The sequence below is a fragment of the Aquarana catesbeiana genome, linkage group LG02 (assembly GCF_042186555.1).
Source record: "Aquarana catesbeiana isolate 2022-GZ linkage group LG02, ASM4218655v1, whole genome shotgun sequence".
Classification (NCBI taxonomy): domain Eukaryota; kingdom Metazoa; phylum Chordata; class Amphibia; order Anura; family Ranidae; genus Aquarana; species Aquarana catesbeiana.
The window spans coordinates 471,877,363-471,901,431 of record NC_133325.1 but is presented as its reverse complement, the minus strand read 5'-3'; the positions used below and the strand labels follow the sequence as shown (position 1 = coordinate 471,901,431).

The following is a 24,069-nucleotide window of genomic DNA, read 5'->3' as shown; positions in this document are numbered from 1 at the left end:
CTGTAATAACACCACCGCCAGTAAAACTTTATGGCCTTAATACCAAAAAGTACTGGATCCCGTGGTCCAGCTCTCTAAAAAGAGAAGCGTTACAGGCAAGACCTCGTTACTTCAGATACGAGGCCCAGGTACCATTCAATCCGGCCTAAAAGACACTTTTAATATATCCGGCTGCATGGCTAGCCCCAGCAAGGATTGCTCCAGTGGAGCTCAGCATAGCACATCTTTACTCGTGACCAACACCTTAGACACTGGCAAAAAAACTGAGGTACTCCCACCAGTGGGAGGGGTTATATAGGGAGTGCACTTTTTGATTTTGGGGCGTGCCAGTGTCCATCACCTGAAGGTGGCCTATAACCCACATAGTAACTACTATGGCTCTGTGTCCCGTGATGTACGATAAGAAAATAAACTGTTCATGTGATGTTCTGTATTTGCAATTTATATGATTCTAAGCAAAAACGAGCATATATGCCAAAGTTTAGGAGACTTAACCTGTTAAGAAGATGATGAGCTATAGGTTTGTTAATGACAATTCCATCTTCTGTTTTTAGAATTTCTTCTAAAGCTCGCAGGCAGTTCACCAAAACAATCGGATCTGGATCTCGAAGCAAACTGTACAGCTCATTCACAATGGCTCCATCTGAAAGATTGTCATATTAGAAGAGCTCTTTTATACACTAAGGTATGAAGCAGAAATATGAATATAAAACATTATTTTATATATTACACTTATCTCTAGAACTATCATTTTAAGATTTAAAGAGAAATTTTATATGGTATATATCTAACACAACTGTATAAAATCACATGCCATGCAACCATGTTCATTCTGGATTCTACCCAGTGCATCATCCCTTTCCCAATTCAGAGCATGTCAGCATTATACATTTACACTATTTTGAGGGGAAAAGTGTGTGCCATCCAAACAGACAAAACAGACAATGCATTGTTGGGGCTCGTTCACACATCCTTTGGTGAATTGCATTTTTTTTCAGATTGGATAAACGCAGGTCACCACTAGGGCACATAGAAAACACTTATTAAAGCTATGCCCCAAAGACATCATAATGGTGGTATGATATTAGAGCTGCACAATTAATCATTAAAAGATCACGATCTCCATTCACCAACCTCTGACGATCTATGTTGTGGAGTGTCTGGATTCTTTCATGTTACAAGTATAGAGTTCTCTGCTTACTCTGGCAGTCTGCCAAAACGGCATTCTGCCAAGATTTTAACAACATTGTAACTCTTCTGACTTAGATCAAAGGGATGAAACTTTGGTGTGAATATGCAGGAAGTTTAACCGCTTAAAGTCTAAACCTTTTTCTGACACTTGTTTCTTACAATTAAAATCAGATTTTTTTGCTAGAAAATTACTTGGAACCCCCAAACATTATATATATTTTTTTAGCAGAGACCCTAGAGAATAAAATGGGGATTGTTGCAATATTTTATGTCACACTGTATTTGCACAGTGGTCTTTCAAACGCAATTTTTTGGGAAAAGTACACTTCAATGAATAAAAAAACAAAACAGTAAAGTTAGCCCAATTATTTTGTTTAATGTGAAAGATGATGTTACACCGTGAGAATCGTGAGAGAATCGTGATCTATCTTCTAAGCAAAAAAATTACGATTCTCATTTTAGCTAGAATCGTGCAGCTCTATATGATATGGTGCATTGGATGACACCACATGTCACTGCATGGCAGCCCCATGCACAGCCTTGAACCACACCTATCACGCTCAGCTTCAACCTTGGGCTTCCACTGTCTGAAGGGAATGAAACAGGGAAGTTTTCCTGTTACCCTCCACAGTGCCCCCCCCCCCCCCCCCACACCCTGTTTTTTCTCCTCTTCTCTTCCTCCCCCCCATGCCCTATCCCTCCCTATTTTCCATTCTCTCTTATCTCCCTACACTGTCTATCGCTGGCCTACCAGTTGAGTGTTTATTAGACAGTCACACCAGATCTCAATTTTTGTATTGTAAATCAGGAGCCTGGTTCCCGAGCATGATGTCTCGGTTTAAACAACACTCACCATTCATTCTTTAACAAATATGTTTATGCTTTGAAAGTGTGTTTCTTCAATTTACCTTCACTCTTAGCACTTTTTTTCCCTTGAACCATCAGTGCTCTCTACTTATTGGCTACTTAAATTGACCTCCCACCCTAAGGCCCCTTTCACACATACAGACCGTTTGTCCGTTTTTCATCTACCCCATTGGCAAACATCAATGCATTCCTATGGAAAAATGGATGAAAACGGATGATCATCTATTTTCATCCTAAAAGTAAAAGACACTACTGTAACTATTTGTTTTTTTGTAACAACTGAGGTAGGATACTTTTCTCTTGTAAGTTTTGTATCTTTGTCATAGTTAACGTTTAGGTGTTTCTCGTCCCCGAAGTTATGTTATTTTTTATATTGTACTCTCTTTTACAACCATAATAAAGTTTTTACATGATTAAGTGTGTGCATGAACAAAAGGGGAAATGAAACATTTTACAACATTTTTGGCATGAAAATGTGTAGTTTTGATCCACACTTCCTTTGTTCAAGATATCATAATTGCTTGAGTAGCTAGTTTTGCTAAGTTTCTCACACTCTGTGGTATTATATGTCATTTTAGCCACCAGAGTTACTGTTCCATCAGAGCTAGTAGTTTTAATTTGAATTTCATTGTCAGGGTCGAAACCGGGGAGGGTTGTGGTAGCAGGGGAGCATACAATATCTCACAAAAGTGAGTACACACTTTCACATTTTTGTAAATATTTCATTATATATTTTCATGTGACAACACTGAAGAAATGACACTTTGCTACAATGTAAAGTAGTGAGTGTACAGCTTGTATAACAGTGTAAATTTAATGTCCCCTCAAAATAACTCAACACACAGCCATTAATGTCTAAACCGCTGGTGACACAAAAGTGAGTACACCCCTAAGTGTAAAAGTCCAAAATGGGCCCAAGGTGTCAATATTTTGTGTGGCCACCATTATTTTCCGGCACTGCCTTAACCCTCTTGGGCATGGAGTTCACCAGAGCTTCACAGGTTGCCACTGGAGTCCTCTTCCACTCCTCCATGATGACATCATGGAGCTGGTGGAGACATGCTTGGCCAGTCCATCACCTTTACCCTCAGCTTCTTTAGCAATGCAGTGGTCATCTTGGAGGTGTGTTTGGGGTTGTTATCATGTTGGAATACTGCGCTGCGGCCCAGTCTCCGAAAGGAGGGGGATCATGCTCTGCTTCAGTATGTCACAGTACATGTTGGCATTCATGGTTCCCTCAATGAACTGTAGGTCCCCAGTGCCGGCAGCACTCATGCAGCCCCAGACCATGACACTCCCACCACCATGCTTGACTGTAGGCAAGACACACTTGTCTTTGTACTCCTCACCTGGTTGCTGCCACACATGCTTGACACCATCTGAACCAAATAAGTTTATCTTGGTCTCATCAGACCACAGGACATGGTTCCAGTAATCCATGTCCTTGGTCTGCTTGTCTTCAGCAAACTGTTTGAGGGCTTTCTTGTGCATCGTTTTTAGAAGAGGCTTCCTTCTGGGACAACAGCCATGCAGACCAATTTGATGCAGTGTGCGGCGTACGGTCTGAGCACTGACAGGCTGACCCCCCCACCCCTTCAACCTCTACAGCAATGCTGGCAGCACTCACATGTCTATTTTCCAAAGACAACCTCTGGATATGACGCTGAGCACGTGCATTCAACTTCTTTGGTCGACCATGGCGAAGCCTGTTCTGAGTGGAACCAGTCCTAGACCAGTCCTTTTTATAGCCTGGGCCATCTTTATGTAGAGCAAAAATTCTTTTTTTCAGATCCTCAGAGTTCTTTGCCATGAGGTGCCATGTTGAACTTCCGGTGACCAGTATGAGAGAGGGAGAGCGATAACACCAAATTTAATACACCTGCTCCCCATTCACACCTGAAACCTTGTAACACTAACAAGTCACATGACACCAGGGAGGGAAATTGGCTAATTGGGCACAACTTGGACATTTTCACTTAGGGGTGTACTCACTTTTGTTGCCAGCGTTTTAGACATTAATGGCTGTGTGTTATTTTGAGGGGACAGCAAATTTACACTGTTATACAAGCTGTACACTCACTACTTTATATTGTAGCAAAGTGTCATTTCTTCAGTGTTGTCACATGAAAAGATATAATAAAATATTTACAAAAATGTGAGGGGTGTACACACTTTTGTGAGATACTGTATGCTCAGGGCGCGGCATTGAGAGAGGCACCACCGCTGACAGGAGTAGTGACAGCAGTATGACTACTCCTGTGACCAGCACAGGCCCAGGCATGTCTAAAAGAATGATGGGGATGCCAGTGCAGTGACAGCTCACCCAAGTAAACAAAGAGCCAGGAGCAAAGGAAGCTTTCCACAACTGGCTTCCTCTGCTGGGCTCTGCATTAGATGATTTCATCCATCAGAGCACAGTAGATAAGCAAGTAGAGTAAGTCTTCTTTTGCAGCCCAGCTCTTTGTTTACAGCAGTGATCGCCTGGGCTGTCATTGCATCTGCAGATAGCTCAGGCGATCACTGCAGAGGGCTAGGATCTGGGGGCCATCAAGTAACTACCCCCCTCCTGGATCACCTGTGCTGCCTATCCCCAAGTCACCTTTGCTTTTTTTCCTGTGCCTGTTTAAACGCCATTATCACCATCATCCCTACACTTGGGGGTTCCTAATGGGGTTCTGTCCTTTTAGGGTGTCACCCTCCCTTTAAATTCAGTGCCCCTCTCCCCTCCTTTACCTTTTCCTATGGTCTCCATTCGTAGGAAGGGTGATCATGGTGAAAGCCTTGACATACACCTGTCAGTTCCAGCAACTTACCACTAAGTGCCCAGGGATGGTCTTGAAACCATGGCCCCCCCAGCACAATCAGTGCAGATACAGAAAATCACAAGGTGCCAACACTTTCCATCTCCAGCCCCACCTGCTCCACTGTATGTGCAGGGGATAGGGGTCTGTTCCTGGAAGGAGGTGAGGCTGCTGGGGAAAAAATCCTGCCCGAGTCCGGGCTCTGTGTACACAGGGTGTGAGGCTTGCAGGTGTGGTAGTTGGGCACCAGGGCCAAAACTAGGGGCAGGGAGAGGGGCACTGCCAGCGGGTGTCAGCATCCAGGAAAGGGTCAGAAGACAGAGAGAGCTGAGACAACACAGCCACATCTACAGAACAGGAAGACAAACACTCCTGCGCACAAGTGAGTTACCGGGTGGATTAAAGTTCATAGTGGATAGTGCCTCAGGCTTTGCTGACCTCAAGGATAGGGGTATCTTAATAGTCAAAATACGTAAATGTAAACAGTGTAGCGCTAAATTACAAACATTTATGTGAAGAATTGAAGAGAAAAAAGGTTATTCCACAATAAAGTAAAGAATAACCATATCTAGTCTCAAGACTACATAAATTAGAAAAATGAATTCCAAATGTGTAGTCTAATGGCATATAAAACGCTCATTCATCAGTGATAAGAGAGACATAAACAGTCTTGAAAATAACAATATAAATAGTGAAAAAATATATGTGGTGGTGACAAATACAGTGAAAATGTAATATATCCACATTTCTGGTGAAGATGAGATATAAATAGCAAACTTAGTGATGATAAAAAATGTCCAAAATTCAAGTAGGAGGTGTGGCCACCATATGAAGTCTGAAAATGATCTAGTCCCAATGGTATCTCATGCAGATAAAGTGAATTCAATACAATACAGAAACTACATCAATAGCTCCTCCGTAATAATCCGAATCAGCATAAGGGATAAGGTACTCTTACCGACTTTGGTGGACTCACAGGCCGTTGGCGGTGAGTCAAAAGGGCTTGAACTGTCTTAAGATGGATGACAGTATAGGAGTGGACCATGTGCTGGTAAGCCTCTTCCTTCAAATGGGGGACCAGGATCCTGCCCGGATGGTCTAAGCGATCACCGTCCTTGTCAGCATTGGTAAACCATGTATAAAGAAAGAAACAGGGAGCCTCCTCTGCTGTCTCTTCCAGCAATGTCTCCTTTGTACTTTGTACTGGAAGAGACAGCAGAGGAGGCTCCCTGTTTCTTTCTTTATACATGGTTTACCAATGCTGACAAGGACGGTGATCGCTTAGACCATCCGGGCAGGATCCTGGTCCCTCATTTGAGGGAAGAGGCTTACCAGCACATGGTCCACTCCTATACTGTCATCCATCTTAAGACAGTGCAAGCCCTTTTGACTCACCGCCAACGGCCTGTGAGTCCACCAAAGTCGGTAAGAGTACCTTATCCCTTATGCTGATTCGGATTATTACGGAGGAGCTATTGATGTAGTTTCTGTATTGTATTGAATTCACTTTATCTGCATGATATACCATTGGGACTAAATCATTTTCAGACTTCATATGGTGGCCACACCTCCTACTTGAATTTTGGACATTTTTTATCATCACTAAGTTTGCTATTTATATCTCATCTTCACCAGAAATGTGGATATATTAAATTTTCACTGTATTTGTCACCATCACATATATTTTTTCACTATTTATATTGTTATTTTCGAGACTGTTTATGTCTCTCTTATCACTGATGAATGAGCGTTTTATATGCCATTAGACTACACATTTGAAATTCATTTTTCTAATTTATGTAGTCTTGAGACTAGATATGGTTATTCTTTACTTTATTGTGGAATAACCTTTTTTCTCTTCAATTCTTCACATAAATGTTTGTACTTTAGCGCTACACTGTTTACATTTACGTATTTTGCACAATTTGGTCTTATTGTAGTGTTGGCTGCTGTTCATGTTTTCTGATCGGCGCGGTATTTTTTACCCATTTTGTATATCTTAATAGTCAAAAGAGAAAAAAAGAAGAAAAAGAGGGCGCACCAGCCTTGTGCATTATCCTTGGACATATTTTTATTAAAAATAAGAAGATAAAAAACTACTCACAAACATGTGGGAAAAAATTTGCAATACAAATGATCTCCAGATGACAGCAATTGGTCTACTAACAACAGACTCCAGATGATAACAAGGGAGATTTCAAGGGCCACTGCCGGCTGACGCATTTTGCACGGATACCTTCTTCCTCAGAGCCTAGCAGTGTTTACAGGCATATCACAGGTGTGCTTTTGCTCATGTATCAAGCTTCAGGAGTTAGTTTGTCCTGGGCTGGACAGGGGAAGGAGAGGAGTTGTATAGGAGGAGAGGGGTTTTTGAATGCAATAAAAATACATATTACGCATCTACAAATGCGTCCATTGACGTCTATGGGACCAAAAGGCATATAGCCGGCAGGCCAATTCTGCTGTGATAATTCACATCAGAAGCTAATCTGCAAGTTCCAAGGAGTAAACCTCCTGTCAGCTCAGGTCATCAGTCAAAAACAAACTGAGATATGCAATGTAAACAAGGCATATCTCAGTTGTGACAGGGGGGAAAGGGGTGATCCTATTCCTCTAGTTAAAGCAGCACACAGTAAACACAAAAACACTGCCTAGACACACAGCTAACCCTTGATCACCCTTGATGTGTAACCTCTTCCCAGCCTTCCTAGCATATTTCACTGGTGTCACTGGTTCCCTAAAAGTGTCAATTAGTGTCTGACAGTCTGCTACATTATTACAGTCCCACTATAAGTCCCTGATCAACGCCATTACTAGTATAAAGAAAAAAATACACAAAAATTCCATAAAGATATCCCATAGTTTGTAGACGCTATGTTGTTCTTGTAAACCAATCAATATACGCTTATTTGGATTTTTTTTACCAAAAACATATAGCGGAATACATATTGGCCTAAATTGATAAAGTAATCTTTTTATTGGATATGTTTTTTATGGCAGAAAGAAAAAAAATATTGTGTTTTTTTTTTCAAAATTGTTGATCTTTTTTTTTTTGTTTATAGCTCAAAAAATAAAAAAAACACAGTGAGGATACCAATACCAAAAGAAAGCTCTATTTGTGAGAAAAAAATGACATAAATTGTATTTGAGTACAGTGTCGCACTACTGAACAATTGTCATTTAAAGCAACGCAGTGCCGTATCGCAAAAGAGGGGTAAATCTCCCAGAGGTCAAGTGGTTAATGAAAAAAAAAGTTAGCCTTTAGTAACCCTTTAGGCAAAGTCAGACTTGGGGAACAAACACCAGGGAACGCTATATATTAAGATAGCAACAAACTAAACTATTTATTTATTTTTTTATCTAAACTTACCAACTTCCATGTCTCCTTGCTGAGTATGCAGTTTAGCACATCCCAGCACAGCTACCCGTCTCACATAGGAGGCTTTATCTCTTAGACCATTCTGAACAGGCTGCTGTATGTATTCCTGAATGCCCGGCATTCTAGAAGAAAAAAATGAAATTGGACATGTTGATACAATTATCTTATTTTACCTATTAGTGCTGTGTAGGGATGAGTCGAACACTCCCCTGTTCGGTTCGCACCAGAACATGCGAACAGGAAAAAAGTTAGTTCGAACACGCGAACACCGTTAAAGTCAATGGGACACGAACATGAATAATCAAAAGTGCTAATTTTAAAGGCTTATATGCAAGTTATTGTCATAAAAAGTGTTTGGGGACCCGGTCCTGCCCCAGGGGACATGGATCAATGCAAAAAAAAGTTTTAAAAAGAGCCGTTTTTTCAGGAGCAGTGATTTTAATAATGCTTAAAGTCAAAAAATAAAAGTGTAATAACCCTTTAAATTTCGTAGCTGGGGGTGTCTATAGTATGCCTGTAAAGGGGTGCATGTTTCCCATGTTTAGAACAGTCTGACAGCAAAATGACATTTGGAAGGAAAAAACCCATTTAAAACTACTCGCGGCTATTGCATTTCCGACCATACACATTCATTGATAAAAACGGCATGGGAATTCCCCACAGGGGAACCCCGAACCAAAATTTAAAAAAAAATGACGTGGGAGTTCCCCTAAATTCCATACCAGGCCCTTCAGGTCTGGTATGGATATTAAGGGGAACCCCGGCCAAAATTTTTTTTAAAAATGACGTGGGGGTCCCCCTAAATTCCATACTAGACCCTTCAGGTCTGGTATGGATTTTAAGGGGAACCCCGCGCCAAAAAAAAAAAAAAACGGCGTGGGGTCCCCCCAAAAATCCATACCAGACCCTTATCCGAGCACGCAACCTGGTAGGCCACAGGAAAAGAGGGGGGGACGAGAGTGCGCCCCCCCTCCTGAACCGTACCAGGCCACATGCCCTCAACATTGGGAGGGTGCTTTGGGGTAGCCCCCCAAAACACCTTGTCTCCATGTTGATGAGGACAAGGGCCTCATCCCCACAACCCTGGCCAGTGGTTGTGGGGGTCTGCGGGCGGGGGGCTTATTGGAATCTGGAAGCCCCCTTTAACAAGGGGACCCCCAGATCCCGGCCCCTCCCCTGTGTGAAATGGTAAGGGGGTACTTACCCCTACCATTTCACTAAAAAACTGTCAAAAATGTTAAAAATGTCAAGAGACAGTTTTTGACAATTCCTTTATTTAAATGCTTCTTCTTTCTTCTATCTTCCTTAATCTTCTTCTTCTGGTTCTTCTGGCTCTTCTGGTTCTTCCTCCGGCGTTCTCGTCCAGCATCTCCTCCGCGGCGTCTTCTATCTTCGACGAGGAGACGCCGTCACACAGCGGGAGCCTCCCTCCATGCCAGCATGGATGCGAAGCGGCCCAGAGAAGAAAATGAAGAAGAGAAGAAGGAAGAAGAGAAGAAGAAGATGAAGAGAAGAGCGGGAGCCTCCCCCCATGCCATGGGTGCGGAGCGGCCCGAGGAGAAGAAGATAGAAGACGCCGCGGAGGAGATGCTGGACGAGAACGCCGGAGGAAGAACCAGAAGATGAAGGAAGATAGAAGAAAGAAGAAGCATTTAAATAAAGGAATTGTCAAAAACTGTCTCTTGTCATTTTTAACATTTTTGACAGTTTTTTAGTGAAATGGTAGGGGTAAGTACCCTCTTACCATTTCACACGGGGGGGGCCGGGATCTGGGGGTCCCCTTGTTAAAGGGGGCTTCCAGATTCTGATAAGCCCCCCGCCCGCAGACCCCCACAACCACTGGCCAGGGTTGTGGGGATGAGGCCCTTGTCCTCATCAACATGGGGACAAGGTGTTTTGGGGGGCTACCCCAAAGCACCCTCCCAATGTTGAGGGCATGTGGCCTGGTACGGTTCAGGAGGGGGGGGCCGCACTCTCGTCCCCCCCCTCTTTTCCTGCGGCCTGCCAGGTTGCGTGCTCGGATAAGGGTCTGGTATGGATTTTTGGGGGGACCCCACGCCGTTTTTTGGCGCGGGGTTCCCCTTAAAATCCATACCAGACCTGAAGGGCCTGGTATGGAATTTAGGGGGACTCCCACGTCATTTTTTTTTTTTAAATTTTGGTTCGGGGTTCCCCTGTGGGGAATTCCCATGCCGTTTTTATCAATGAACTTCTATGTGTATTGTCGGCAATGCAATAGCCGCGAGTAGTTTTAACCACTTGACGACCGCCTCACGCCGATGTACGTCGGCAAGGTGGCACGGACAGGCAAAATCACGTACATGTACGTGATTTGCCTTCCGCGGGTGGGGGGTCCGATCGGTCCCCCCCCCGGTGCCCGAGGCGGTCGCCATTTGTTCCCGGGCGATGAGAGGTGAGGGGGCGGCCATCCATTGTTGGCCACCCCCTCCCGATCGCTCCCGGCGAATGAAAATGCTTCCTTTCCCTCTGTAATGTAAACAGAGGGAAAGGAAGTGATGTCATCTCTCCTCGAGTCGGTCTTTTTGATCCGACGCAGAGGAGAGAAGACATCCAAGTAAGTGCACCAACACTACACTTACAGTAGAACACGCAGGCACACATTTCACCCCCCTGTCACCCCCCGATCACCCCCCGATCACCCCCCTGTACCCCCTGTCACTCTGTCACCAATAGCAGTTTTTTTTTTTTTTGCATTGGTGTCAGTTTGTGTCAGTTAGAAGTGTTAGGGCAGTTAGGTTAGCCCCCTTTAGGTCTAGGGTACCCCCCCTTAGGTCCAGGGTACCCCCCTAACCCCCCCTAATAAAAGTTAACCCCTTGATTACCCCCCGTCACCAGTGTCGCTAAGCGATCGTTTTTCTGATCGCTGTATTAGTGACACAGGTGACGCTAGTTAGGGAGGTAAGTATATAGGTTCGCTGTCAGTGTTTTATAGCGACAGGGACCCCCATATACTACCTGCTAAAGGTTTTAACCCCCTGATTGCCCCCTAGTTAACCCTTTCACCAGCGATCACCGTATAACTGTTACGGGTGACGCTGGTTAGCTAGTTTGTTTTTTGTAGTTTATTACAGTTTATTATAGTTTTAGGGCACCCGCCGTTTATTACCCTATAAAGGTTTAACCCCCTAATTGCCCGGCGGTGATAGAAGTTAAGTTTTTAGGATCAGATAAGGTCTGCGTCGCCCCAGGCAGCGTCAGGTTAGCGCCAGTACCGCTAAAACCCACGCACGCAGCATACACCTCCCTTAGTGCTATAGTATCTGAACGGATCGATATCTGATCCGATCAGATCTATACTCCCCAGCAGTTTAGGGTTCCCTGAAACGCAGTGTTAGCGGGATCAGCCCAGATACCTGCTAGCACCTGCGTTTTGCTCCTCGGCCCAGCCCTGCCCAGCCCACCCAAGTGCAGTATCGATCGATAACTGACACTTACAAAACACTAAGCACACATAACTGCAGCGTTCGCAGAGTCAGGCCTGATCCCTGCGATCGCTAACAGTTTTTTGGTAGCGTTTTTATACAGTCGCCAACAGTCAGGAGCTTTTTTGCCTGTGAGTCTCACTAGTGTACCCCTAAATTTAGAGGCCAAAATGGCAAATCGAAGGTACACTAGTGAAGAGGCCTACACGTTTCTGAGTATGACAGATAGTGAAGAGGAAGTCACTCATCTGTCAAGTTCAGGCTCAGAATACGAACCTGTAGAGGACAGCGGCTCCATGACAGATAGCTCTGACGACAGAGTTGTGGTCCCTGCTAGAGTCAGGCGTACCAGACCCCATTCTTCTTCTTCTGTCCTTGAAGTGCAAGAACCGCAGGGCTCTCGTATGGAGCAGAGAAGTACTAGCGCCGCTATTCCTTCTGGTGAACTGGCAAGCACCAGCGGCCTAGTACACCCTGGTCGTACATCCAGCACTGCAGTATCACGTGGTGACGTGGCGAGTCCCATAAGTGCAGTTCAAGCTGGCGAGGTGGCAAGCACTAGTAGTGTCCCGCTGCCACCAAGAAGACAAAGACAGGCCCGTCGTGCCCATAGTGCCCTTCCTGCTGCATTGGCCAATCCGAATTGGGAACCTTCCACTTCTGCAGCACCCGTACTTCCCCCTTTCACTGGCCAACCCGGAATTCAGGTGGAAACAGTTGACTTTACGCCACTGGATTTTTATTCACTGTTTTTCACCGAAGATCTCTATAGATCTATTGTGGACCAAAGCAATTTATACGCTGGTCAACACATCGCCGCTAATCCCCAGTCCTCCCTTGCCAGAGATTGGAGACCAATTACGGTCTCCGAATTTAAGACCTTTCTGGGCCTTTCCCTCCTCATGGGGTTGAATAAAAAGAGTAAGTTGCGGTCATATTGGTCCACTGACCCAATTTACCATTCACCCTTGTTCTCTGCTTCCATGGCCAGGGCACGATACGAGCAGATTTTGCGGTTCATGCACTTCAACGACAATGAACTCTGTCGTCCTCGTGGAGACCCTGCATACGATCGGCTCTACAAAATTCGGCCCCTCGTAAACCACTTCAACCAACGTTTTGCAGACTTGTTTACCCCCCATCAAGTTGTCTGCGTTGATGAGTCCCTGATTAAGTTTTCTGGCCGCTTGTCATTCAAACAGTACCTTCCCAGCAAGCGTGCCAGATACGGGGTCAAGATGTATAAGCTCTGTGACAGGGCCACAGGCTATACATGTAGATTTATGGTTTACGAGGGCAAAGATAGTCACGTAGAGCCGATCAACTGCCCTGACTACATAGGAAGCGCTGGCAAGATAGTGTGGGACTTGGTGTCACCCTTATTCGGAAAGGGGTACCACTTGTACGTGGACAATTATTATACGAGCGTGCCACTTTTTAGTCACTTGTTTGATCAGCAGATTGGAGCATGTGGCACCGTGCGACCTAATCGCCGGGGCTTTCCCCAGCGGCTTGTAGATTCCCGTCTTAGGCTGGGGGAGAGAGCCTGCTTGAAGTATAATAATTTGCTCGCTATGAAGTGGAGGGATAAGAAGAATGTTTTCGTTCTCACCTCCCTTCATGCAGACACGACGACCCAAATTTCTACGGCGACTGGTGTTGTGGAGAAACCCCTCTGTGTCCACGAATACAACCTTAATATGGGAGGGGTGGACCTCAACGACCAGTTGTTGGCGCCGTACTTAGTTGCCCGTAAGGCCAGACGCTGGTACAAAAAAGTGTCTGTATACTTATTTCAATTGGCTTTGCTGAATGCTCATGTGCTATACAGAGCTTCAGGACAGACTGGATCCTTCCTTAAATTCCAGGAAGAGATCGTCAGAGCCCTTCTGTTTCCAGACGGTGCTCTACCTCACCTTCCCCAACCAAATGCAGTAAGCCGGCTGCATGAGCGGCATTTTCTTTATGCCATCCCGAGTACCCCTACCCAACGAGCCCCCCAAAAAAGATGTCGTGTCTGTAGCAAGCGCGGATTTAGGCGTGACACCCGGTCTTATTGTCCCTCCTGTCCTGGCAATCCTGGTCTTTGCATGGGTGAATGCTTTGAACGCTACCATACATTAGTTGAGTATTAGCGTAGGGTTCAGCACTGCACAGACTAGGCACACTAACACAGGGTCTCCCAAGATGCCATTGCATTTTGAGAGACCCAAACCTGGAACAAGTTACAAAAGTTAAAAGTTACTAAAAAAAAGTGTAAAAAAAAAATTAAAAAAAAATTAAAAAAAATAAAAACAAAAAAAAATATAAAATAAAAAAACCAAAAATAGTTGTTGTTTTATTGTTCTCTCTCTCTCTATTCTCTCTCTATTGTTCTTCTCTTTTTTACTCTATTCTATTCTGCAATGTTTTATTGTTATTATGTTTTACCATGTTTCCTTTTCAGATTTTTCATACTTTACCGTTTACTTTGTTTTGTTGGTAACCATTTTATTGTTTTCAGGTACACCATTCAGTTGCAGCGCGGATTTATTTATCTTGACAGCAACAGCGTTTGCTCCCACGATATCTAAAGCCGTGACTCCAGCGCTGTCGGAGGTGATTTCACCACCACAGTTACATACTTCAGCATATATGCCGAAGCGTGGGGGCAGCAGTGGGTGGAGGAGCAATTTGCTCCTGCCTTTTGCGGGAGGATGCCCCCATGCTTCGGCATATATATATATTTTAGGCACAGGTTGCGTTAAATGTTTTATTTTTTACTATGGTTTTTTTTTGTATTTGCTTTGCAGGTATGGTAAGTCTTACTGTTATACTGTAATGTTACTTTGTTTTATTGTTAACCATCATTTGCTTAGCAGGTACGCCATTCAGTTGCAGCGCGGATTTATTTATCTTGACAGCAACAGCGTTTGCTCCCACGATATATAAAGCCGTGACTCCAGCGCTGTCGGAGGTGATTTCACCACCACAGTTACATACTTCAGCATATATGCCGAAGCGTGGGGGCAGCAGTGGGTGGAGGAGCAATTTGCTCCTGCCTTTTGCGGGAGGATGCCCCCATGCTTCGGCATATATATATTTTAGGCACAGGTTGCGTTAAATGTTTTATTTTTTACTATGTTTTTTTTTTGTATTTGCTTTGCAGGTATGGTAAGTCTTACTGTTATACTGTAATGTTACTTTGTTTTATTGTTAACCATCATTTGCTTAGCAGGTACGCCATTCAGTTGCAGCGCGGATTTATTTATCTTGACAGCAACAGCGTTTGCTCCCACGATATATAAAGCCGTGACTCCAGCGCTGTCGGAGGTGATTTCACCACCACAGTTACATACTTCAGCATATATGCCGAAGCGTGGGGGCAGCAGTGGGTGGAGGAGCAATTTGCTCCTGCCTTTTGCGGGAGGATGCCCCCATGCTTCGGCATATATAAATGGTGCATGTATGCCCATCATTAGAAGTGGGTGGATGAAGGGAGGTATTCTAATGGTGGGCATACCCACCGATCAATATCTTTTTTTCGTTCAGCCCACAGGCTGCATGAAAAAAAAGTTTACAATATATGCCTAACAAGGACCAGCAACGTACTGGTATGTTGCTGGACTTTGAGTGGTTATACCAGAATGATGCCTGCAGGTTTAGGTATCATCTTGGTATCATTCTTTTCAGCCAGCGGTCGGCTTTCATGTAAAAGCAATCCTAGTGGCTAATTAGCCTCTAGACTGCTTTTGCAAGCAGTGGGAGGGAATGCCCCCCCCTCCCCCACCGTCTTCCATGTTTTTCTCTGGCTTTCCTGTCCCAACAGGGAACCTGAAAATGCAGCCGGTCATTCAGCCAGCTGACCATAGAGCTGATCAGAGACCAGAATGGCTCCAAACATCTCTATGGCCTAAGAAACCGGAAGCTACGAGCATTTTATGACTTAGATTTCGCCGAATGTAAACAGCGCCATTGGGAAATTGGGAAAGCATTTTATCACACCGATCTTGGTGTGATCAGATGCTTTGAGGGCAGAGGAGAGATCTAGGGTCTAATAGAGCCCAATTTTTTAAAAAAAGAGTACCTGTCACTACCTATTGCTATCATAGGGGATATTTACATTCCCTGAGATAACAATAAAATTAATTTTAAAAAAATAAAAATGAAAGGAACAGTTTAAAAATAAGATAAAAAAGCAAAAAAATAATAAAGAAAAAAAAAAAAAAAAAAAAAAGCACCCCTGTCCCCCCCTGCTCTCGCGCAAAGGCGAACGCAAGCGTCGGTCTGGCGTCAAATGTAAACAGCAATTGCACCATGCATGTGAGGTATCACCGCGAAGGACAGAACAAGGGCAGTAATTTTAGCAGTAGACCTCCTCTGTAAATCTAAAGTGGTAACCTGTAAAGGCTTTTAAAGGCTTTTAAAAATGTATTTATTTTGTCGCCGCTGCGCATTTGTGCGCAATTTTAAAGCATGTCATGTTTGGTATCCATGTACTCGGCCTAAGATCATCTTTTTTATTTCATCAAACATTTGGGCAATATAGTGTGTTTTAGTGCATTAAAATTTAAAAAAGTGTGTTTTTTCCCCAAAAAATGCGTTTGAAAAATCGCTGCGCAAATACTGTGTGAAAAAAAAATATGAAACACCCACCATTTTAATCTGTAGGGCATTTGCTTTAAAAAAAATATATAATGTTTGGGGGTTCAAAGTATTTTTCTTGCAAAAAAAAATTATTGTTTCATGTAATCAAAAAGTGTCAGAAAGGGCTTTGTCTTCAAGTGGTTAGAAGAGTGGGTGATGTGTGACATAAGCTTCTAAATGTTGTGCATAAATTGCCAGGACAGTTCAAACCCCCCCCAAATGACCCCATTTTGGAAAGTAGACACCCCAAGCTATTTGCTGAGAGGCATGTCGAGTCCATGGAATATTTTATATTGTGACACAAGCTGCGGGAAAGAGACAAATATTTTTTTTTTTTTTTTTTTTTTGCACAAAGATGTCACTAAATGATATATTGCTCAAACATGCCATGGGAATATGTGAAATTACACCCCAAAATACATTCTGTTGCTTCTCCTGAGTATGGGGATACCACATGTGTGGGACTTTTTGGGAGCCTAGCCGCGCACGGGACCCCGAAAAACAAGCCCCGCCTTCAGGCTTTCTAAGGGCGTAAATTTTTGATTTCACTCTTCACTGCCTAGCACAGTTTCGGAGGCCATGGAATGCCCAGATAGCACAACCCCCCCCCAAATGACCCCATTTTGGAAAATAGACACCCCAAGCTATTTGCTGAGAGGTATAGTGAGTATTTTGCAGACCTCACTTTTTGTCACAAACTTTCGAAAATTGAAAAAAGAAAAAAAAAATACATTTTTTTTGTCTTTCTTCATTTTCAAAAACAAATGAGAGCTGCAAAATACTCACCATGCCTCTCAGCAAATAGCTTGGGGTGTCTACTTTCCAAAATGGGGTCATTTGGGGGGGTTTTGTGCCATCTTGGCATTTTATGGCCTTCAAAACTGTTATAGGAAGTGAGGAGTGAAATCAAAAATTTATGCCCTTAGAAATCCTGAAGGCGGTGCTTGGTTTTCGGGGCCCCGTACGCGGCTAGGCTCCCAAAAAGTCCCACACATGTGGTATCCCCATACTCAGGAGAAGCAGCAGAATGTATTTTGGGGTGTAATTCCACATATGCCCATGGCATGTTTGAGCAATATATCATTTAGTGACAACTTTGTGCAAAAAAAAAAAAAAAAAAAAAAAAAGTGTTACTTTCCCGCAACTTGTGTCAAAATATAAAATATTCCATGGACTCAACATGCCTCTCAGCAAATAGTTTGGGGTGTCTACTTTCCAAAATGGGGTCATTTGGGGGGGGTTTGTGCCATCTTGGCATTTTATGGCCTTCAAAACTGTGATAGGTAGTGAGGAGTCAAATCACAACATTACGCCCTTAGAAATCCTGAAGGCGGTGCTTGGTTTTCGGGGCCCCGTATGCGGCTAGGCTCCCAAAAAGTCCCACACATGTGGTATCCCCATACTCAGGAGAAGCAGCTAAATGTATTTTGGGGTGCAATTCCACATATGCCCATGGCCTGTGTGAGAAATATATCATTTAGTGACAACTTTGTGCAAAAAAAAAAAAAATTGTCACTTTCCCGCAACTTGTGTCAAAAAATAAAATATTCCATGGACTCAACATGCCTCTCAGCAATTACCTTGGGGTGTCTACTTTCCAAAATGGGGTCATTTGGGGGGGTTTTGTGCCATCTTGGCATTTTATGGCCTTCAAAACTGTGATAGGAGGTGAGGAGTGAAATCAAAAATTTATGCCCTTAGAAATCCTGAAGGCGGTGCTTGGTTTTCGGGGCCCCGTAGGCGGATAGGCTCCCAAAAAGTCCTAAACATGTGGTATCCCCATACTCAGGAGAAGCAGCAGAATGTATTTTGGGGTGTAATTCCACATATGCCCATGGCATGTTTGAGCAATATATCATTTAGTGACAACTTTGTGCAAAAAAAAAAAAAAAAAAAAAAAAAGTGTTACTTTCCCGCAACTTGTGTCAAAATATAAAATATTCCATGGACTCAACATGCCTCTCAGCAAATAGTTTGGGGTGTCTACTTTCCAAAATGGGGTCATTTGGGGGGGTTTTGTGCCATCTTGGCATTTTATGGCCTTCAAAACTGTGATAGGTAGTGAGGAGTCAAATCACAACATTACGCCCTTAGAAATCCTGAAGGCGGTGCTTGGTTTTCGGGGCCCCGTATGCGGCTAGGCTCCCAAAAAGTCCCACACATGTGGTATCCCCATACTCAGGAGAAGCAGCTAAATGTATTTTGGGGTGCAATTCCACATATGCCCATGTCCTGTGTGAGAAATATATCATTTAGTGACAACTTTGTGCAAAAAAAAAAAAAATTGTCACTTTCCCGCAACTTGTGTCAAAAAAGAAAGTATTCCATGGACTCAACATGCCTCTCAGCAAATAGCTTGGGGTGTCTACTTTCCAAAATGGGGTCATTTGGGGGGGTTTTGTGCCATCTGGGCATTTTATGGCCTTCAAAACTGTGATAGGTAGTGAGGAATGAAATCAAAAATTTATGCCCTTAGAAATCCTGAAGGCGGTGATTGGTTTTCGGGGCCCCGTACGCGGCTAGGCTCCCAAAAAGTCCCACACATGTGGTATCCCCATACTCAGGAGAAGCAGCTGAATGTATTTTGGGGTGCAATTCCACATAGGCCCATGGCCTGTGTGAGCAATATATCATTTAGTGACAACTTTTTGTAAATATTTTTTTTTTTTTTTTTTTTTGTCATTATTCAATCACTTGGGACAAAAAAAATAAATATTCAATGGGTTCAACATGCCTCTCAGCAATTTCCTTGGGGTGTCTACTTTCCAAAATGGGGTCATTTGGGGGGGTTTTGTACTGCCCTGCCATTTTAGCACCTCATGAAATGACATAGGCAGTCATAAACTAAAAGCTGTGTAAATTCCAGAAAATGTACCCTAGTTTGTAGACGCTATAACTTTTGCGCAAACCAATGAATATACGCTTATTAACTTTTTTTTTACCAAAGACATGTGGCCGAATAAATTTTGGCCTAAATGTATGACTAAAATTGAGTTTATTGGATTTTTTTTATAACAAAAAGTAGAAAATATCATTTTTTTTCAAAATTTTCGGTCTTTTTCCGTTTATAGCGCAAAAAATAAAAACGGCAGAGGTGATCAAATGCCATCAAAAGAAAGCTCTATTTGTGGGAAGAAAAGGACGCAAATTTCGTTTGGGTACAGCATTGCATGACCGCGCAATTAAAAGTTAAAGTGATGCAGTGCCAAATTGGAAAAAGACCTCTGGTCCTTAGGCAGCATAATGGTCCGGGGCTCAAGTGGTTAAATGGGTTTTTTCCTTCGAAATGTCATTTTGCTGTCAGACTGTTCTAAACACGGGAAACATGCGCCCTTTTACAGGCATACTATAGACACCCCCCAGCTACGAAATTTAAAGGGATATTACAAAGGGATAAATTTAAAGGGATATTTTATTGTTTGACTTTAAGCATTATTAAAATAACTGCTCCTGAAAAAACGTCCGTTTTTAAAACTTTTTTTTGCATTGATCCATGTCCCCTGGGGCAGGACCCGGGTCCCCAAACACTTTTTATGACAATAACTTGCATATAAGCCTTTAAAATTAGCACTTTTGATTTCTCCCATAGACTTTTAAAGGGTGTTCCGCGGCATTCGAATTTTCCGCGAACACCCCAAATTGTTCGCTGTTCGGCGAACTTGCGAACAGCCAATGTTCGAGTCGAACATGAGTTCGACTCGAACTCGAAGCTCATCCCTAGTGCTGTGTGTATCCTGACAATGTTCACATATGGTTACTAATAATTCCTAGAATTACTGCTATTTCTGTCTTGGCTTAACTGGTATCTGGAGCGATCACACTATTTAGCCATTTGTATCCCTCCATTAGTATCCCTCCAATTTTATCAGCCCAGTACAAGCTTCGTTCAACAATATTAAGCACAGATGAAAAGGAACCACTTGAACTCCAAAAACAAATTTGCTTTTTATGATACAAACATCTACATACAATTAAATGCAGACTTTATGTGTTCTGCATTTAGTGCTTTTCCTTGCATACCCAGAATCTAATAAATGTCTAGCAATCAATACTGCTAAAGTGCAGGTAATACAGTATATGGCACCTACAAGTACCCACATTATAGCTAAACATCAAAGAAGAAGGTGAACACATTTTTTTTGGCTCTCCATCATTATCCTTCTCCAGTACTGATGATAAAGTTCCCAGAAGTATGCTAGAATGTGATTGATGTGCAGATCATGCATCACTGACCTGAGGTTACACATGCTTCGTAGTGCTAGTCCTCTCACCATGGGGTTCGGGTCTGAACAGTCTTTACATAGGGTATTGATAGCAAGGAGGGCAAGGTCAGGTTTCTGAGGAGCATATGTGCACATGTACAAGTAAACTAGCTTCTTCTGTACGATATCTACAGTAGCACTGGCCTTAACCATCTCCATGAAAACACTGGATACGTCCACTCCCTGAGTCATATGTCTGCAATAGAAAATAATATGTAACAATGTCTTACAAAAATAAAGAGCACATATGCATTCAAGTTGCACACAGATCTATATATTATGAGCAAATTACAAGTGAAAATGTATAACAAAGAATAATTAAAGTGGTTGTAAACCTCAGACATGAAATATGAACAAAGCTACAGTGCTGAGAAAAAGTATTTGCCCCCTTCCTGTTTTTTTTTTTTTTTTTTTGCATATTTCTCACACTTAAATGATTCAGATCATCAAACAAATTTTAATATTACACAAAGATAACCCGAGTACATCCAAGATGCAGTTTTCAAATTATTATTTCACTTTTTAAGGGAAAAAAGCTGTTCAAACCTGCCTGGCCCTATGTAAAAAAGTAATTGCCCCCTCCCATGCTGAATCATGAATGAACTGTGATTAACCACAATTTTTTGGAAAGCTGAGTTAAATTTAACTTGCCACACCCAGGCCTGATTACTGCCAGACCTGTTGAATCAAGAAATCACATAAATAGAAGCTGTCCGACAAAGTGAAGCATGCTATCAGATCACAAAAAACCCACACATCGTTACAATCTAAAAAAAAAATGAGCAACAGATTAGAAACAAAGTAATGTACACATATCGGTCTAAGAAGGATTTCAAAGCCATTTCTAAGGCTTTGGAACTCCAGTGAACCATGGGGAGAGCCATTATCAAGAAATAGAGATAACTTGGAAGGGGTGGTGAACCTTCCCAGGAGTGGCTGGCCAACCAAAAATTATTCCAAGAGCATGACGACTACTCATCCAGGAGGTCATAAAATAACCCAGAACAACATCTAAAGAACTGCAGGCCTACATAAATAGTAAGAAAGGAAGGTCAGAACATATTGGTCTCATAAAGAATGATGAAGGGAATCTGGTTACTAAGGATGGAGAGATGGCGCAGGTATTGAATTTATTCTTCTCCTCAGTCTTCACGAGGGAATCAGAGGGCTTCAGTGACCAAAACTGCAATGTTTATCCTCATGACACGTCACAGGAAGCACCCTCATGACTAATAGAGGACAGAATTAGAAACAGACTTGAAAAACTTTACATAAATAAGTCACCGGGACCAGATGGCTTGCACCTGAGGGTCCTTAACCACTTCCCGCCCGGCCTATAGCAGAATGACGACTGGGCAGTGGTTCAGTTATCCTGACTGGATGTCATATAACGTCTTTCAGGTTAACAGCTGGCACGCGCCCGTGGGGGCACGTAGTGCGGGGAGCGGCGTGTCAATCTGACACACCGTAACACCGATCTCCGTAAAGAGCTTCTGAAGAAGGGTCTTTACCACGTGATCAGCTGTGTCCACGCTTATTATCAGCGCAGCCCCCCCCCCCCCCCAAGGATGCCCACACTGGACCACCAGGGAGTAAACAGGACCACCAGGAATGCCCACAATGGATGGCCACCAGGTATGCCACCCTGGACCACTAGGGATGAGAGTCAGTGCCCAGGCGATGCCAATCAGTGCCCATCAGTGATGCATATCAGTGGCATCAGTGATGCATATCAGTGCCATCTATCAGTCCATAGGTGCCACCTATCAGTGTACATCAGTGCCACCCATAAGTGCCCATCAGTGTCGCCTCTCAGTGCCACCTATGAGTGCCCATCAGTGCCGCATATCAATGCCCATCGGTGCTGCATATCAGTGCCACCTATCAGTGCCCATCATCAGTGCCACTTCATTGGTGCCACCTAATCAGTCCCCATCTCCTAGATTGTAAGCCCTAACGAGCAGGGCCCTCTGATTCCTCCTGTATTGAATTGTATTGTACTTGTACTGTCTGCCCTAATGTTGTAAAGCGCTGCGTAAACTGTCAGCGCTATATAAATCCTGTATAATAATAATAAATAATAATCACTGCAGTCTCATCAGTGCCCATCAGTGAAGGAGAAAACTTACTTATTTACAAAATTTTATAACAAAAACAAAAGAAAAACTTGTTTTTTTTCAAAATTTTCGATCTTTTTTTATTTGTTTAGCAATAAAAAAAAAATGCAGAGGTGATCAAATACCACCAAAGGAAAGCTCTGTTTGTGGGAACAAAATGATGAAAATTTTGTTTGGGTACAGTGTAGCATGACCACGCAATTGTCATTTAAAAAGTGACAGCGCTGAAAGCTGAAAATTGGCATGGGCAGGAAGGGGGGAAAGTGCCTGGTATTGAAGTGGTTAAGGAACTCAGTCAAGTAATTGCCAGACCATTGTTCCTAATTTTTACGAACAGTCTACTGACTGGAATGGTACCAGCTGATTGGAGAAAAGCCAATATAGCACCAATATTCTAAAAAGGGCCAAGATACATCCCTGGCAATTACAGACCAGTTAGCCTAACATCAATATCAATATGACAATAGTATCATTAGCAGTAATCAGCATGGATTCATGAAGAATCATTCTTACCAAACCAATCTATTAACCTTCTATGAGGAGGTGAGTTGCCATCTACTGTACATAAAGGAAGGCCCGTAGACATGGCGCATCTGGATTTTGCAAAAGCACTTGCTACAGTTCCCCATAAATGTTTACTGTAAGTAAGGTCCGTTGGCATGGACCATAGGGTGAGTACATGGATTGAAAATTGGCTACAGGGGCGAGTTCAGAGGATAGTGATAAATGGGGAGTACTCGGAATGGTCCGAGGTGGAAAGTGGGGTCCCCCAAGGTTCTATCCTGGGACCGATCCTATTTAATTTATTCATAAACGACCTGGAGGATAAGATAAACAGCTCAATCTCTGTATTTGCAGACGATACTAAGCTAAGCAGGGCAATAACTTCTCTGCAGGATGTGGAAACTTTGCAAGAAGACTTCATCCAGACCAGCCAACTCTAATTTTGCAAACACGCGCAAAAACAGTATGCTGTGCACTTGCACGAGAGTGGCGTCATCACGGCCCAGCTATCCACATAGCAGGAGCACGCAAACCCAGAAGCAAGGCCGGGTGAAGTGGGAAGCCCCGGCAGCAGTGACAGCCCGCTGCTGGAGGGCTTTGCTTTGAAGGCAAGTTTGTCACGGAACAATAAAATCATGCCCACACTGCAAGGGCTTGTTTGGGTCCAGGCGGCATGAAAAAGAAAGATTTGCTTACTTGATCCTTCATCCTGTTAGACTGGTCCTCAGAGTCTTCTCCCCCATGCTCCAAGCTCATCTGATGTTATCAAGACTGATGCAGAAACCATAACACCAATTCTTCCCATTGGGGCCCCCCTCATTCTATAGGGTCCTTCTAGGCCCCCTACATACCATACAACCCCCTACATTCCACAGGGTC

The 24,069-nt window shown here is 43.3% G+C and overlaps 1 protein-coding gene across 1 annotated transcript in view; it reads right to left on the bottom strand.

Moving 5' to 3' along the window:
* Positions 1–24,069, bottom strand: part of AP4B1 (adaptor related protein complex 4 subunit beta 1) — a 116,680-nt gene that overhangs the window by 69,959 nt on the left and 22,652 nt on the right. The window contains exons 3-5 of the mRNA XM_073615707.1: positions 20,541–20,765; positions 8,230–8,360; positions 496–643 (exon numbers count right to left, since the gene is read on the bottom strand). Of these exons, the coding sequence (XP_073471808.1) occupies positions 496–643; positions 8,230–8,360; positions 20,541–20,765 (504 nt within the window). The remainder of the gene's footprint in view (positions 1–495; positions 644–8,229; positions 8,361–20,540; positions 20,766–24,069) is intronic.